General features: G+C 44.4%; 1 protein-coding gene across 11 annotated transcripts in view; it reads left to right on the forward strand.

Moving 5' to 3' along the window:
• The window catches only part of PUM2 (pumilio RNA binding family member 2), a 334,312-nt gene that overhangs the window by 235,403 nt on the left and 81,064 nt on the right, over positions 1–17,845 (forward strand). For all 11 annotated transcript variants that reach the window (XM_030198823.1, XM_030198814.1, XM_030198820.1 and 8 more), the window contains one exon: positions 10,228–10,495. In XM_030198823.1, the coding sequence (XP_030054683.1) occupies positions 10,228–10,495 (268 nt within the window). The remainder of the gene's footprint in view (positions 1–10,227; positions 10,496–17,845) is intronic.

A 17,845-nucleotide genomic window follows, 5' to 3' on the forward strand; every position in this document is an offset into this window, starting at 1 on the left:
GCTACAACTCGGCTGACCAATAGCAGGTAAGTCCCTCCCAGCTACTCTAGCAGAGAGGTTCCCACCCCTCCCCAGCCTGCTAGCAGAAACATAACATGTGGGGGGAGGGGTTTCAGGTACACTGTTTTTCTAGAGGAGTGGAAGAAAATAAGAATCCTGGGTGCTCAGCTTAATCAAGTTAGAATTTTACATGCATTGCTTGTTTCTCTGAGAAGACTTAGCTAGTCACAACCAGTGCAATCTCATACCCACCTTATCTAGGATGAGAACAAAATACTTCAGTTCAAGACAATAAGAAGCAATACCTTCTCAAGAAAGGAACTCAAGGGTTCTATTCCTGGAACTCCTCGGTAGAGGGTGTTGCTGACCACTCTTGGACCTGAAGGACCTCAACCTATTTGTTGTGATAGGGTATTCATTACAGAACTTTTCTGTCTACCATAGCGCCCCCCCCCCCCCCCCCCACCCCCACCTAACCGAGGGTGTTGGTTGTGTTGGCTACATTTCTAAGTCGGTTATATTCATATCCATTAGTTATAAAGATTAGTAGTTGTAGTGGTATTAGACTTTGCATTCCACCTATATTCCTGAAGGACCTTAAAGCAGCAAATGCCTGATAGTTATAGCATCCCACCTACAGAGACAGAGTCCCTTTGTTTTTGCATATCTGGACTATTGGCTGCTAGCAGCTCTGTCCCAGGAACTGGCAGTCAAGCTAGGAAACAAGACCATATCTCTTATTTTGTTCTTGGGGTTCCTGATAAACTTTGGCATATTCAACATCCTACCAATGGAGATTACCTTTCATGAGGCCACTTCTGGTTTTCTTCGTGATCAGATGACTATGATTGGGCCTGAAGTTTCAATGGAATCAGACTTCGTAGCCCTTATCATACTAGGTTTTCAGCATCCGTTGCTTTTAACATACACAAGTTTCACAAATACATCTTAACAGGCATTCAACTGCACATTGACATCTTGCTTCTTACATCAATCTATGCCTATCCCCAACTGTAACTTTCCCTCCCTATCCCGGTGGTGAATGAGGCTGTTCCTTATATTGTTCATAAAGTGTCCAAATTTTGTTAAAGACCAGCATGGACCCTCTTCGCATAGCTGTTAGTTTTGACATCTGATAAAGGTGCTCCACTTTCTTACTGACCACCCGAAGTGATGGTGGTTTCACTTGCCTCCAGGCACGAGCCAGCCCCAGTCTTGCCGCTACAAAATATTGAATCGCCAACCTATGCTGCCAGCTAGGTATTGCTGCTGGTCTGAAGTGTAATAGGCAGTGTTCTGCCCTCCATGAGTATGTCCTCTGTAGAACTGTATTAACCAGTTGCATTACAGCTTTCTAATACATTTCAACTTTCTCGAAGGACCACCAAATGTGATAAAATGTGCCTCTGTGGCCACACTCCCGCCAGCATTGCCCCGACATTTCTGGATACAGCTTTTGTAGCCGGTCGGGAGTGTAATACCACCAATAGAACATTTTAAAACCATTTTCATTTACCGTTTGAGCTAGGGATGGTTTAAGCAAATATTTATAGTTCCCCTTCCATACTGTTTCGGGATAGGTGGTTTGTAGCACCTCCTCCCACTTCGCTTGGTAAAGTACCTGAGGATCTGTCCTTCCCAGCAGGGCCAAATATACACGGGTGATTCCTCCCCTGCCTCCTCCTCTATTTACTGCTAATTCTAGGGCTGTTTCAGCTAGGCCTAATTCATCCTGCGCTTTCTTATTAATGAAGCTGCGCAGGTTGCAGTAAAATGTAAGGTCTCTCTCCACCAGGCCATATTCCTCCTTCAAGTCTGCAAAGTGTATCATTTCCCCATCTTTCCATAGCTGACCCAGCGTACGCAGCCCCGCTTGAGCCCATGTATCGAACACTTTTTCCGATCTCCCCAAGGGGAACCCCTTTGCCCATCGTATTGCTGTTTGCCGATAATACCGCCTCTCCGGAAACATCCGCCTTCTCAATTGGTACCATGTCCACATAGGGTGCCTCAACCCTAGGGGCATTTTTTTGATTATAGGTACCAACTCATCTCCTGGAATCCACAGAATATCTTCTATTTCTCGCCTACCTAGCCAAGCTCTCTCCCAGTGAAGCCATTTCTTAGATGCCCCAGGGGCCCACTCTGCCAGAACGCGAATCTGGGCCGCCTGATAGTACAGATAGAAATTAGGGACCCCCATACCGCCTCTCTCCCATGTTTGAAACATCATTGATCGCCTCACTCTTGGCGGATGTTTCCTCCATATGTATGTAAACATTTTGCGATTAAGGTTTGCAAAGAAACTAGTAGGAATTGGTATCGGGATTGCCATAAATAGATATAATAGGTTTGGGAGCAGCATCATCTTGATGGCGTGTATGCGCCCTTTCCAGGATACGTTAAGCCCTTCCCATCTATCCAACTCTCTAAATAGCTCTTCTGCTTTCTGGGGGAAGTTAACTGCAAAGAGCCCCTCCAGCTGCGGCGTTATCTGAATACCCAAATGTTTAATAGACTTGTTTGCCCACACAAAGGGGAACTCTGTCTGAAGAGCCGACAGCTCAGTGGGAGGCACTGTGAGATTTAGAAAGGTTGATTTCTCCAAGTTGGGCTTAAATCCTGATAGTTGCCCATATTGTGTGAGATGTTCTATTACCCTTTTTTACCGATGTGTCTGGCTTTCTGATTGTTAGCAATATATCATCGGCAAACAGCATTAGTTTATGTTCCCTCCAGCCTCTCACCACTCCCTTTACCTCCCTATCCCTCCGAAGCATACAGGCTAAAGGTTCTAAGGAGAGAGCAAAAAGAAGTGGAGACATCGCACACCCCTGCCTAGTCCCTCATTGTAGTTTAAATGTTCTTGTATACATCCCATTAATTTTTAATGTTGCCAATGGGGCCTGATATAATAGCTGTAACCATTTTAGATACTTCCCTTCTATCCCTATCCGCTGTAACACTGTGAACAGAAACGACCAGTCCTCACGGTCAAATGCCTTTTCTGCATCAATCGAAAGCAGTATCGCTGGGGTCTGGTCGTCTCTCACCTGTTGAATGACATGCATCAGGCACCTAATATTATCAAACGTCTGGCGTCCCGCTGTGAACCCCGCCTGATCTTCATGCACTATATCTGGTATCTGTTTTTGTAATCTGCGGGCCAGGATTTTTGTGAATATCTTGTAGTCCACGTTCAGAAGTGAGATTGGCCTGTAAGAACTGCATAACTGTGGGTTTATCCCTGGCTTTAGTAATAGGGTTATCGCAGCCAATCTCCAGGTATAAGGTAATTCCTGCGCGTCAGATAGTGCATTAAACATTCTCTGTAAAACTGGTGCTAGGAGTTTACTATACAATTTATAAAATCTGGGGGGGAGCCCATCTGGGCCTGGAGCTTTACCACTCGCCATATCTGTTATTGCCCACATGATCTCCTCTAATGAGATGGGGGCGGACATCTGTTCAGACCCCCCCCCCCCTCCCCACTTGCGGGAGATCCGCCTCTCGCAGGTATTGCTCCATTCTATCTTCCTCTAGAGCATGTTCTGATCCATATAAAGTTGTATAATATTCAAGGAATGCCTCTTGAACTTGCTCCACCTATGTAACAATATCCCCCTCTGCTGTTTGTATACCTCCTATATGGTTTCGCTGCTCTAACTTTTTGAGTTTGCATGCTAGCAATCTGCCTGCCTTATCTCCAAATTCAAAATATTCTTGTTGTGTCATTTGCAGTTTGGCAGCTAATTCTGCCAGTTGTAGCTCGTTAAGTTTGGATCTCAGCTCATTTATTTTTACCTGTCCCCGGGTGTCTTTGGGGTCTTTTTTATGTTCCTGTTCCAATCTCAGTATCTCCGCTCTGATGTTACCTTCCTGCTCGACTCGTGTCTTAGCTATGTGTGCCCCCAGTGCAATCAGTTGTCCACGTAGGACTGCTTTGAGACCCTCCCACAGGTGTTCCGGGAGGATCTCTCCCACATCGTTAAATTCGAGGTATTCCTCGATATATTTTTCTATCACTGGGATATTTTTAGTATCCAGTAGGATTGCCTCATTTAATCTCCAATATCGTGTGCCCACCTGCCGAGTTCCTGTGCGTAATTCTAATACCACCGGAGCATGATCAGACCAGGTGCGCGGTTCAATATGTGTCTCACGCACCCTGTCCGCAATTGTCACATCTCCCATCCACCCATCTATTCTGGAATATGACCCATACTTAGAAGAGTAGTAGGTATAATCTCGCTCCTGCCCGTGTTTAGCCTGCCATATGTCCATCAGTCCCCACCTTACCAGGAATCCCTTCAATTTTTTCCGATCTAATTTAGCGTACACTGCCTGGCCCGCAGAGTTATCTAACGGGGGGTGTATCATGACATTAAAGTCTCCTCCCAGCAACAGATGACCCTGTTGTTGTCTTTGCAATTGTTGTTCTACTTCCTCGATGAACATTCCCTGTCCTGTGTTTGGTGCATACAGGTTCACAATTGTATATTGAACATTAAACAGTGAAATTAATATCATCAAAAATCTACCTTCTTTATCTGTTATGGTACGATGAACCTGCCATGGGAGTGATCCCGACAACGCTATCAATACCCCTCTCTGTTTTGAGTTATCCATACACGATGAGAACAATATAGTGGGGTATCGCCTATGACACACCAGCTTTTCATGACACTTTTTAAGGTGCATCTCCTGCAAGAGCACCATGTCAGCTCGCAGGCGTACCATTTCTTTGAATGCTAGCTGGCGCTTCATAGGCGAGTTGAGACCCCGCACATTAAAGGTTACACACTTGAACACCTTATCACCCAATGCCACATAAACAGTCTGCTATATATCCACCACCATTTCCCCTCGCCCCCCCTCCACCCCCCTCCCTCTCTTCCCAATAACCTGAAATAACATGCCCCTCTCTCCTTTAGGGGCATGTCTATAAGAATGTGGACTTCCGTTCCCTCGTTCATTACCAGCCTGCTCAGTTGCTCTAGACTTTTGTCTTGTATTAATAAAGTTCCGCTTGGCCCAGATTTCTAGATGGGCAGATCTTTATAAAGCAGGTTTTATACTCCAAAGTGAGATGCTTTTTTCAAGTGCCTTTTCCAGCTGCCAGTGTATGATCCGATGCCTGGCGTCTCAGCCGTCCCCACCCCTGCGATACTCGCTGCCATTTCTGCTTGTTTTGTCTCAGGGGGCCTGTCGATTTTCGTGCGGGGGGTCGCTGTTCCCGCCTTATCCTGCCCCAAGAATTCTTGGGCCTCTTCAGGCGATATCACACGGCGCTGTTTGTCCTCTTTGTAAAACACTAGGGCAAATGGGTGTTGCCATTTATATTTGATGCCCTCTTCTCGAAGCTCTTCCGTTAGTGAACGCAGAGCTCCTCATCTCTTTAAAGTGGTGGCCGCTAGATCCTGGAACAGTTCAATGGGGTATGTCTCCCATGTGATAGGACTAGCTGCTCTCGCTTGACGCATGATCTCCTCTTTAATTTTAAACTCTGTAAAGCAGGCCACTATGTCTTTAGGCACATTGGCCTTTCTTGATCCCAGTGCCCGATGTGCGCGCTCTAGCCAAATTGTTTCTGGCGCTATTGTGTGGTCCGGGGTAGATAGAAGGTGGGCCGCTATATCTTGCACTACCTTCTCGCAGTTGTTAAATTCTGGTAGCTCCGGCAGGCCCCACACCCAGATATTGGATCGCCGACTTCTGTTTTTAAGGTCTTCCACCTTGTCCGTGAGGAACCTCATGTCTGCTTTTTGGTCCATAATTTGTTGTTCGATCACTGTCAGAGTTTCTGCATGCTCCTCTAGCCCAGCCTCCGTCTCATTGACTCGGTTCCCCAAGTCTTTAATCTCTTCTCTTAGGTCCGCACTTAGTTGTGCAAAATCTCGCCGCATCTCTTTGATTTCCTTTTTTATGTCCAGCAACCATGTGCTCAATTGCTCCCATTTATCCGTCGATACCTCGCTCTCGCTATTCTCGTCGTGTGCTCTCTGGTCATTTGGAGATCGCGGGCTTGTGGAGCTTCCCTGGCCGCTCTGATCACCGGCCTGTTTCCCTGCCACGTGTTCGCGCTGACGGAATCCGAATGCAGTTAAATCTGCTGTCTTGAGCTTCGAGTTTGCCATTTGTAAGCTCACGTTCCTTTCACTGCCCGCTCTGCTGCTCGCCTTTTGCTTCGGGCCGCGATGACTCTCTTTTCTAGCTAATTTTCAGGCTGGTAAGCGGGAGCTCCGTTTTCGGATCGCCATTGCTGATCGTGACGTCACCGGAAGTCCATAAGAACCAAGACTCTTCTTCACATCAGTCATTTTAAACTAAGAGCAATATTTCATTCTCTTTGGGTGTTTTTGTACCTGCTTCAGAAGAGCTAGCTGAAACAGTTTATTTAGAACTTGCTATACCACTACATCAACAAGCAAGGATAGGGATGGAAACTATTTGACTTTGTCAAGAGGCAGCACAGGTGTGGGATTTCATGGTCCTCAGGCACATGTCTATCCTGGTCACTTCTATCCCTAGAAAGTAAATCCATCTAGCAGGCATTAAGCAGAGTCCTTCAACTTCACGAGTTGCCTCTGGATTCAGAAGTGGTACCGTCTTATCTTCCAAAATGTAGAGAGGGGAAAAAATGAAATGCAAAGATCCAGAAAACAATGCTACTAGGAAAGTAAAATTAGATCCCTGATGATGATTTTGCAAACACATGCAACCTGCTGAGCAAGTTTTTAACTAAGAGGAAAATGTGTATTCATAAAGGTTGTAAAACTAAACCATGAGATTGCCTAGCACAAAGATGCTCACTCTTAATTGCTACACAAAGAAAAACCTTTGGGTAACTCAAATCTTAATACAAATCTAAAATCTATTACTCCAATCTAGTCCAAAAGAATGAAAAAGTTTTACTTTAGTGGTTTATAGATTGTCCATCTAACATGGTTTTACAAAGCCTTCATTGATGATAGAATGTTCTGGCTATAACAGTTTCTGAATTAGGGCCCGATGTACAAAGCTTACCTTGCTTTGCAGCCTTTGCTTTAGACTGGTTGTAGCTGGTCTACAGGAAACGTTATTTAGTGTGCAATGCACAAAGGGGTTCTGTGTGGCTTTAATTGTTCACAGTAGCAGCTACTGATAATCCAGTGCAAATGTATTGATTACAATGAACACATTAGTATTAAAATGAGCATTCCTGCGATGCACAGAAAGGAGCGCCTGTCTTCAATGAGCAACATTTTCTAGAAGGTTTGGAGCTGTCATCATGTGAAGATGACTTCTGGGAGGAGCAGTCTGCTTGCATTTTTCAATAGCGGGAGAAACAGAAAAGTGCGGGAGAGCAGAGAACAGCTTAGGGGGCGGAGAAACAAACGCAGACAGCCAATTGGCTTGGGAAAAGTCCCTATGATGTCAGCTGAGGGGTTTTCAGCAAGGAGAAGATTATCAAGCACACTGGCAAAATCTTTTGGGGACAGCCAGAGGGAAAGCAAGTAAGCTGCAGTAGGAAGGGGAAGTAGAAAGTTGGGACAGTGGAGCCAGCTTCAGAACACTGCAGGGGTCAAGTGCAGCAGTGGAACAAAATGATTCCTGGGCATGCAGAGAACATGAACGCTTACCGAGACACTGTTCTGTGCATGTGCTAGGTGCTTTCCCTACCAAACTACTTGCAGAATTTCCATTCATCTCATTTGCATGCGATTCCCTTTCAGCATTGGTTGCTGTTTCCAAATTGATAAGTTCAACTGCGGCTGCCATTTTTAACGGTGACATTTGAGCATCGGGGCCTTAGTCATATAACATGATCTAGTGTCTTTTATTAATGTTGTTAAACACTCCAACATGGTTCATCTTTGCCCTTCAGGGACTTCCAGAGGGAGATACAATACACTTTTATAAACTATATTAGAAAGGACTGTGTAATAATCATTAAAACCTGACAACTGTTTCTGCTTCAACTGCTAGATTAATTCATGTGGTCAAAAAATTTTTAAAAATCAACAGATACATGAGCATATTCAATGCATCACAACATTTTAAAAATTCAGTTTGTACAATCAGTTGCAGAAAAATGTATTTCCTTCCAACTGAAGTTCCTACAAGATAATGGCCCAGCTTTAATGCAGAATTGGGGTACTCTCTTACCTCCTAATCTGTGGGCTCTGTTGGCCTAGAAATTAAGAATACATAGTTTCATTCTAGGGACCACCACCTCCAAGACATTCTGATGTAAGGGTATATTCCATGAGAAGATCATGTGCCATCAAATGAAATGTTTTCCCCGTTGCTGTCCATCAAATACCATACTCAAGTACCTTTATCATCTCTTTCAGTTGGGTCTTCAGACATTCTCTGTTGGAGTATGCCCTGGTTATGCCCTGTAGAGTGTTAATCTAGATTAGAGGTACAAGCATCATCAGAGAGAAATTATCTACTACTAATGGCATTGTTTGCATTCCTACTTTAACGTCATGCTTTCCCTGGAAAGCAATGTCTCAAAGTATTTTTTAGACTAAAAAGAATTGAAATTGATTTGCTGATGTAACAGTCTTTGGGGCTTATTTTCAAAAGAGAAAAAGTTCAAAAAGTGGCATTAATCTGCATTTGGACGTTTTTCTCACAAAAACGTCCAAATTGGTATTTTCAAAACCAATTTTTAAACATTTTTGTATGAAGTCCTTTAGAAGTGCATTCAAAACACAAGGGAGCGTATCAGGAGCATGTTAAGGGCGGGATTTTGGTGTTCATAACATTTTTCTACCATAATGGAACAAATCAAAAACATCCAGGACTATAATTTGGATGTTTTGGTCTAGACCTGTTTTTATTAACAAATAAGCCACAAAAAAGTTCCCTAAGTAACCTGATGACCAGGGAATCAGGGATGACCTCCCCTTACTCCCCCAGTGGTCACTAACCCCCTCCCAAAAATGTGATTAAAAACATTACTTACCAGCCTCTGTGCCAGCTTCAGATGTTATACTCAGGTCCATTAGAACAGCATGCTGGTCCCTGGAGTAGTCTAGTGGTGAGTGCAGAGCACTACAGACAGGTGGACCCTGGCCCATACCTCCCCCTACCTGTTACATTTCTGATGGAAACTGTGAGCCCTCCAAAACTCACCAGAAAAACCCACTGTTCCCACATATAGGTGCCCCCTTCACCCCAAAGGGCTATTTTAGTGGTGTACGTTTGGGGGTAGTGGATTTTGGAGGGCTCAGCAAACAAGATAAGGGAGCAACGGTGAAGTATGCACCTGGGAGCATTTATTTGACGTCTACTACAGTGACCCCTAGGGTGTGTCATTGCTCTCTTAGGATATGTGTACAGCCAGTCTGCTAAGAATGCTGGCTCCTCCTATATCCCAATGGCTTGATTTTGTGTATTTTTCACTTTTTTTTTCTCTAAAAATGAACAAAAAGATAAACGCACAGAGCACAAAAACATCTAGCAAATAGTCATTTTTGGGAAAGAAAAGATAAATTTTTCTGTTTTGAAAATTGCTATATTCCCCACTTGAATTTTGGACTTTTTGAGCAAAACATCCAAAGTTGGACTTAGACGTCATATCAAAAATTCCTCTCTACATGTATGCATAGAGCCAGTTTCTGTAAAATTAGTGTTTCTGTGCTGTAGGAGAGAGGACTGTGAAAACATCCCCACAGATAAAATGACTTACACTCTGGTTCAGTACGTTTAGTTCATTTTTGCTATATCACCAATACTGACTGAAAGGTCAAAGTGGTGTACAAAACTAAACAACTGTAATGAAAAGAACTCCAATAACAGATTGGAAAGTTCAAAAACAAGCTATAGCTAATTCCAAATAGAGAATTAACATACAATTAAAGCAATATCAAGATGTAAAGAGTGTGGGTCACAAACATATCAGTCAATGGACATTCCAAAAGCCTGCCCAAATAACCAGATTATTTTATAGCACTCTTAAATATATATTTAAGCGACCAGTAAAAAGGCATGTACTAAGTGAAAAATATGTTTCACTTCATGAACGTTGCCTGATTCATACTTTAACCTAGAGTCAATTTATATTAGATTCATGAGTAGGAAGGAAAGTGGCTTCTGCTTATTTTAAGTACCATAGTGGCAAAATCATTGTTTTCAAGTGTCAAGGTTTTGGAGCAGAAGCTTGTTTTGTATGTTTTATTTAAAAATAACACTTTCTTCAAAGATACCTACTGATAAAGCGATGCTTCATTGTAGGAGGACTCACAAACGGTAGTGGTCGTTACATCTCTGCAGCACCTGGAGCAGAAGCCAAATATCGCAATGCAGCTAGCACTTCTAGTCTGTTTAGTTCCAGCAGTCAGCTCTTCCCACCATCACGTCTTCGTTACAGTAGATCTGATATTATGCCTTCTGGTCGTAGTAGATTGCTGGAAGACTTCAGAAACAATAGATTCCCTAATCTGCAACTAAGAGACCTCATTGGGCATATTGTTGAATTTTCTCAAGACCAGCATGGATCAAGGTGAGTTTTGAAGTCAGCTGTTACAGGTGACCTATGGAAATGATTGATTTAATACTTATTGCACATACCTGGCACCGTTACCTTACATCATAACCAATCTTCACCTCCTGTGTAGTTTCAATACCTATAATTAATATATTTTTGCATTGGACCATCAGAGGTGATACATCTATATTGCCATTAGTCCATCTTGTGATTTTCTTCAAAAAAACGTTTTAAAAGACGTTTTAAAGATTTTTCAACAGTTTTTTTTACACAATATCTCTCTATATAAAAGGCAAAACCAACGTTCTATGAAGCCTCCAGCCGGAAGTGTGAAGGGGGCAAGATATCCGGTTTCCCTATGAGTGTCTGCCCCGCCCTCTCTGTAACACAGTCAGTGAAGGAAAACAGCAGAGCACGAAATCAAATCGCTGGCTCTGTAACAGTGAAGGACTCAGAGGGGAGAGAGACCAGAGGGCTGGGACACACACACTCCCACATGCACACAGAAGAAAACATTGCTAGCCCCCGTTTCATTTGCATCAGAAACGGGGCTTTTTTACTAGTGTATATATATTTTTGACTGAGGGGCAAGATGGCAACTGAGTAAGAAGTAAGAGAAGCAGCTCTGACCTTACCTGCTTACTTTTTACTATAACGTTGTTTCCTTGCTACAAAATGCCGAAAAGAAGAGGCAGACAACGTGCCAGCCCCGTGACACCTGTTCTGCCAGTAGCAGGGATGCTCGACCGCTTTCTCACTCCAGGATCTTTTGCGGGTATTCCTTCGCTGCCGGGGAGTTTGGCGAGAGGCTCACCTGCTTTCCGGCTTGAAGACGAAACATCGTTTAGCTCTGATATGAGAGACCCACCTCCTATGCCAGCGTTGACCTCGCGAACGACCCAGGATTCCCAGGATGTACAAGATTCAACGGGGTTTCCAGGAGTGGGCGCCGACCTGGGAGAAGGAACGCCGACCTCCCCCGAGATGGAAACGGCGGGTGCAGGAGGCGGAGAAAGAGTCCTTGGGGAAAATCACGAAATATTGTAGAGACAGCCAGCGGTGGGATCCAAGTCAGAATTGGACTTACCAAGTAAGTCTTTTTTGCCAAATAAGCCTGATACAATAACCCTTGACAATATATGGGAAGCTTTGGTCAGTTTGGAAACTTCTTTTTCTCAAAAATGTAAATCCTTAAACCAGCAACTCTACTCTGACTCTGTAAAAATTCCTATAATGGAAAATAAACTAACTGTGGTTAAAGAAATAGAAATAAATATTAAGACAATTCAAAGTTGCCAATACATTCAAGTGAACCTCATTAAAGAAAACCTTTTTCTTCAAAATAAAATTGAAATTCTAGAAAACTATCAACGCTGGAATACCCTTAGACCAGGGGTAGGCAACTCCGGTCCTCGAGAGCCGCAGGCAGGTCAGGTTTTCAGGATATCCACAATGAATATGCAGGAGATAGATTTGCAAGCACTGCCTCCATGGTATGCAAATCTATCTCCTGCATATTCATTGTGGATAGCCTGAAAACCTGACCTGCCTGCAGCTCTTGAGGACCGGAGTTGCCTACCCCTGCCTTAGACTAATAAACTTTCCGAAGCAAGTCTCAATTTCACCTCTCTTGAATTTTAAAAAATATCTAACCGATGTTTTGAAAATACCGGAACAGTCACATCCTCCTATATCCAAAATTTACTATATTTTGCCTTTTGTAAAAAAAGAACTACAACAAGGAGAGAGAGTTGATGAACCAGTAGTAATCTTAGGTATGAACTTAACTCAAATACTTGAAGAAGATAATGTGGGATGATCAACTGCAACATTAAAAGTATCTTTTATATTACAACCTGACAGAGACTGGATACTTAAACAATATTTTCTACATAGAGAACAAGATTTCCTGAATTGCAAAGTTAGAATGTATCCAGATATCTCCAAAACTACATACAGTGGGGGAAATAAGTATTTGATCCCTTGCTGATTTTGTAAGTTTGCCCACTGACAAAGACATGAGCAGCCCATAATTGAAGGGTAGGTTATTGGTAACAGTGAGAGATAGCACATCACAAATTAAATCCGGAAAATCACATTGTGGAAAGTATATGAATTTATTTGCATTCTGCAGAGGGAAATAAGTATTTGATCCCCCACCAACCAGTAAGAGATCTGGCCCCTACAGACCAGGTAGATGCTCCAAATCAACTCGTTACCTGCATGACAGACAGCTGTCGGCAATGGTCACCTGTATGAAAGACACCTGTCCACAGACTCAGTGAATCAGTCAGACTCTAACCTCTACAAAATGGCCAAGAGCAAGGAGCTGTCTAAGGATGTCAGGGACAAGATCATACACCTGCACAAGGCTGGAATGGGCTACAAAACCATCAGTAAGACGCTGGGCGAGAAGGAGACAACTGTTGGTGCCATAGTAAGAAAATGGAAGAAGTACAAAATGACTGTCAATCGACAAAGATCTGGGGCTCCACGCAAAATCTCACCTCGTGGGGTATCCTTGATCATGAGGAAGGTTAGAAATCAGCCTACAACTACAAGGGGGGAACTTGTCAATGATCTCAAGGCAGCTGGGACCACTGTCACCACGAAAACCATTGGTAACACATTACGACATAACGGATTGCAATCCTGCAGTGCCCGCAAGGTCCCCCTGCTCCGGAAGGCACATGTGACGGCCCGTCTGAAGTTTGCCAGTGAACACCTGGATGATGCCGAGAGTGATTGGGAGAAGGTGCTGTGGTCAGATGAGACAAAAATTGAGCTCTTTGGCATGAACTCAACTCGCCGTGTTTGGAGGAAGAGAAATGCTGCCTATGACCCAAAGAACACCGTCCCCACTGTCAAGCATGGAGGTGGAAATGTTATGTTTTGGGGGTGTTTCTCTGCTAAGGGCACAGGACTACTTCACCGCATCAATGGGAGAATGGATGGGGCCATGTACCGTACAATTCTGAGTGACAACCTCCTTCCCTCCGCCAGGGCCTTAAAAATGGGTCGTGGCTGGGTCTTCCAGCACGACAATGACCCAAAACATACAGCCAAGGCAACAAAGGAGTGGCTCAGGAAGAAGCACATTAGGGTCATGGAGTGGCCTAGCCAGTCACCAGACCTTAATCCCATTGAAAACTTATGGAGGGAGCTGAAGATGCGAGTTGCCAAGCGACAGCCCAGAACTCTTAATGATTTAGAGATGATCTGCAAAGAGGAGTGGACCAAAATTCCTCCTGACATGTGTGCAAACCTCATCATCAACTACAGAAGACGTCTGACCGCTGTGCTTGCCAACAAGGGTTTTGCCACCAAGTATTAGGTCTTGTTTGCCAGAGGGATTAAATACTTATTTCCCTCTGCAGAATGCAAATAAATTCATATACTTTCCACAATGTGATTTTCCGGATTTAATTTGTGATGTGCTATCTCTCACTGTTACCAATAACCTACCCTTCAATTATGGGCTGCTCATGTCTTTGTCAGTGGGCAAACTTACAAAATCAGCAAGGGATCAAATACTTATTTCCCCCACTGTAGAAGAAGAGACAAGAGTTTCTTAAATTGCACCCAAAAGCTCAGCAATTGGGCGCTCTATTGTGGCTGAACTTTCCCTGTAAATGTGTCTTAAAGTTAAATTACATTAAATATGTTGGGTTTTTTTTTTTAAGCTAAACAGCTAAACTCTTTTTTGGAAGCTAGGCTGGCTGAGCCATCCATTCCACAACCAAGGCCTATAACAACTTCAACTCCATAATAAATATATAATCCTGGACCTTCTTTTCAGCTGTCTTTTTCTTTAATCATAGAAGTTATGTTTGTTACTCTGTTTTTTGATTTCCTTAAGAATTGTGTAATGCCCCGTAAATAGTGGACTAAAGATGAGAAATAGTGGCTTGGATCTCTTTCAGGGAGAGAAAACTAACAACTTATAGCAGCAGCTTCAGAGAGCATTTTCCATCTCACAGATAGGCTGCAGAGAATACCTTCTCCTGCTTTAGACTTAGCCTGGCCTCAGAATGACATCCTATAGTATATCTCCTATCAAACTGAGCTCTCTTTTTCATCAAGCACTGCCATTTCCTCCCCTCACCCTCCCCACTGACAGTTTGAACTTCGTGGGTGTGGCTTGGATCTCTTTCAGGGAGAGAAAACTAACAACTTATAGCAGCAGCTTCAGAGAGCATTTTCCATCTCACAGATAGGCTGCAGAGAATACCTTCTCCTGCTTTAGACTTAATCCCACCCACCCTACCCCTCTACCCACCCACCCCTAGAGTGACATGTCTTATATAACCTCCCTATCAACCCACTCATTACTTTACCTCACCCATTTCTATTCTTCTATCACCTTCTCCCACTACTCCAACCAGTTACACCTAATCACACTGACCACCCTTCAACATCTTCTGTCCTTCTGTGACTGTTCTCTTGTGCTTGACTGCTTAAATATTTTAAATTTAAATGCTTTACTTTTTCTCTATTAGATTGTAAGCTCTTTGAGCAGGGACTGTCTTTCTTCTGTGTTTGTACAGCGCTGCGTACACTTTGTAGCGCTCTAGAAATGTTAAATAGTAGTAGTAGTAGATCAAATATGTTGAATATTATATATATCAAAGTTCTTGTATTTAAATGACTTGTAATCATCTTTTTCAAATTTCAAGAATTGTACTTGAAGTAAAATGTAAAATTTAATAAATAAATAAAAATATCTCTATATATAAAACGCATCTCCAACGTTCAATGAAGCCTCCACAAGTCCCAACGTTCTAAATGCATGGTGGTGAAACCCGGAATTCGCCCATGAGTGTTTGCCCCACCCCCGCGTCTAATGTCATGACGTCGAGGGCGGAGCAATGGCACTCAACCCATCACATCGCTCCGCCCACAACGTCATCACATTTGACGCGAAGGCGGGGCATCTACAACACTACAAGCCAGGCAGAGGGAGCAGTACCAACTCCTCTCCCTGCCTACGAATCTCCTCGCAGACCCCCCCCCCCCCCCAGCACAACAGCAAAGCCCCTCCGTGCAGGCGCATCACAGAAGCCCCTCCCCCGGCGCATCAACCAAGACCCTCCCCAAGGCGCAAAACCCAAGCCCCTCCACCCCCACCCCACCCTCGGGCACATCAAACCCCTTGCCACCCGCAGCAGCAGCCTGTACAAAAAAGAAAAAACAAAATGGAAATTAAAAAACCTAAAAAACAGCGCTCCGTAGACAGCCAGCTGGCACTGGCTGTTGTCTCTGCAGCCGCTCCTCCTCTCCCCTGCACGTCACTGCCCCTGCAGGAAAACCCCGGAGGAGTGCAGCGAGTGGAGGAGTGGCCTAGTGGTTAGGGTGGTGGACTTTGGTCCTGAGGAAAGTGAGTTCAATTCCCACTTCAGGCACAGGCAGCTCCTTGTGACTCTGGGCAAGTCACTTAACCCTCCATTGCCCCATGTAAGCCGCATTGAGCCTGCCATGAGTGGGAAAGCGCGGGGTACAAATGTAATTAAAAAAAAAATGTCACAGGGGAGAGGAGGAGCAGCTGCAGAGACAACAGCCAAAGCCAGCTAGCTGTCTACGGAGCCGTGTTTCAGGTTTCAGGCACTTCATCAACAGTTAGCCACGCCCCTTAGCAACAGCTTCACCAAGAGCTCATGGCATCCTGGCTGTGTACGGCAGTGGTGGAAAAAGATGTGGAACTGCAGGTAATCTGTCTTAGCCCATCTGCCTAAAAACGAAACAATTGCTGTGCTGTCATGCTGTCTACAAATGATTGAACTCGGCTTTGGAGGCGGGGCCTGCAACACAGACATACAGAGAGCAAGGGAAGGAGAGGGTCATGGAAATTGGGGGCGGGGCCAGCAACACAGACATATGGACTGAGCAAGGGAAGGAGAGGGTAATGGAAATCACTTCACCACACACACACTCTGTATCTCTCTGACACACAAACACACATGCTCCATCAGACACACACAGACACACTCTTTAAATCCCTCTGTCTCACTGTCACACACACACACACACACAATCGTGAAAACCTTGCTAACGCCCATTTCATTGCCTACCTAAACGGGCCTTCCATGCCAGTGAATATATATTTTCAACTTTTCTTCATATATATTGTACTCATGAAAAAGTTCCAGTACTTTTCTTCTTTATCTTCTGAAATTTAAATCAGGGGAATTTGTGCCAACACGTATTTCGCCTGTGCAGTTTCAAAGCCACCCCTATAATTTAATACATCAAATATTAATTCTTATGCATGGCTTATCAAAATCTTTACCCTCTAATGACCATGTACCTTCACTTTACTGCGGCAAACTTGTCATCCTGCTTCACTCCTTTGAAATAAACATGGCGTTTTGTGAACTTTTAAAGATACCCACAGTCATGTGACATTCTATATCCAATCCAGAACTCAGATTAGACCAGCGTCATCCACTCTATTTCCTTATTCAAACCATTAGGTTCAACTGAATTCAATTTGTATATCCAACTTTGTTCTTTATAATTTAATTTCTGATCTAAATTACCACCCTCCCACCCGCTCGATATTGCATCAGTTATTCTCCAGTTCATATCTGGGTATATAGTAGGACCGTATTTCCACCATTGAAGGTATATGAACATTAGAGGGTAAAGATTTTGATAAGCAGTTTATAAGAAACTAGTAAAAAAAAGGCCCATTTCTCACACAAATAAATGGGCGCTAACAAGGTTATTCTCCGAGTTCCAGCCTGGCCCCCTCCCGCCCCCCTCTCCTCTGAGTTCCAGGCTCCCCTCCCTCTCCTCCGTTTCAGGCCCCCTGTTTTCCGAGTTCCAGGCCTCCCTCTCTCCCTCCCTCTCTGAGTTCCAGGCCCCCTCCCTCCCTCTCCGAGTTCCAGGCCCCCTCCCTCCCAGTTCCGCCCTTGCGTCAAAACGTAATGACAGAGGGCGGAACAATGAAAGGGAAGGGAACACTGGAGGCAAGCTGACGTCAGGAGGGATGTTACGAACGGAAGCCAGCGCCAGCCAACCAACCTGCGCTGCCCCCCCTCTTCTCCCGGACCTTTGCCTGCTCCTCGCCTTCCTGCGTGCCACCCAGAATTTAAAAGTTCATACCTTGGGGTCCGGCGGCAGCAGTGAAAGGCGAGCAGGCTCGGCACTTCAGCCTGCCTTCCCTTCTCTCTCAGCTCTGCCTCTGGTCCCGCCCTCATTTCCTGTTTCCGCAAGGGCGGGACCAGAGGCAGAGCTGAGAGAGAAGGGAAGGCAGGCTGAAGTGCCGAGCCTGCTTGCCTTTCACTGCTGCCGCCGGACCCCGAGGTATGAACTTTTAAATTCTGGGCGGCACGCAGGAAGGCGAGGAGCAGGCAAAGGACTGGG

This window comes from Microcaecilia unicolor, chromosome 3 (assembly GCF_901765095.1).
Source record: "Microcaecilia unicolor chromosome 3, aMicUni1.1, whole genome shotgun sequence".
In the NCBI taxonomy this organism is placed as follows: domain Eukaryota; kingdom Metazoa; phylum Chordata; class Amphibia; order Gymnophiona; family Siphonopidae; genus Microcaecilia; species Microcaecilia unicolor.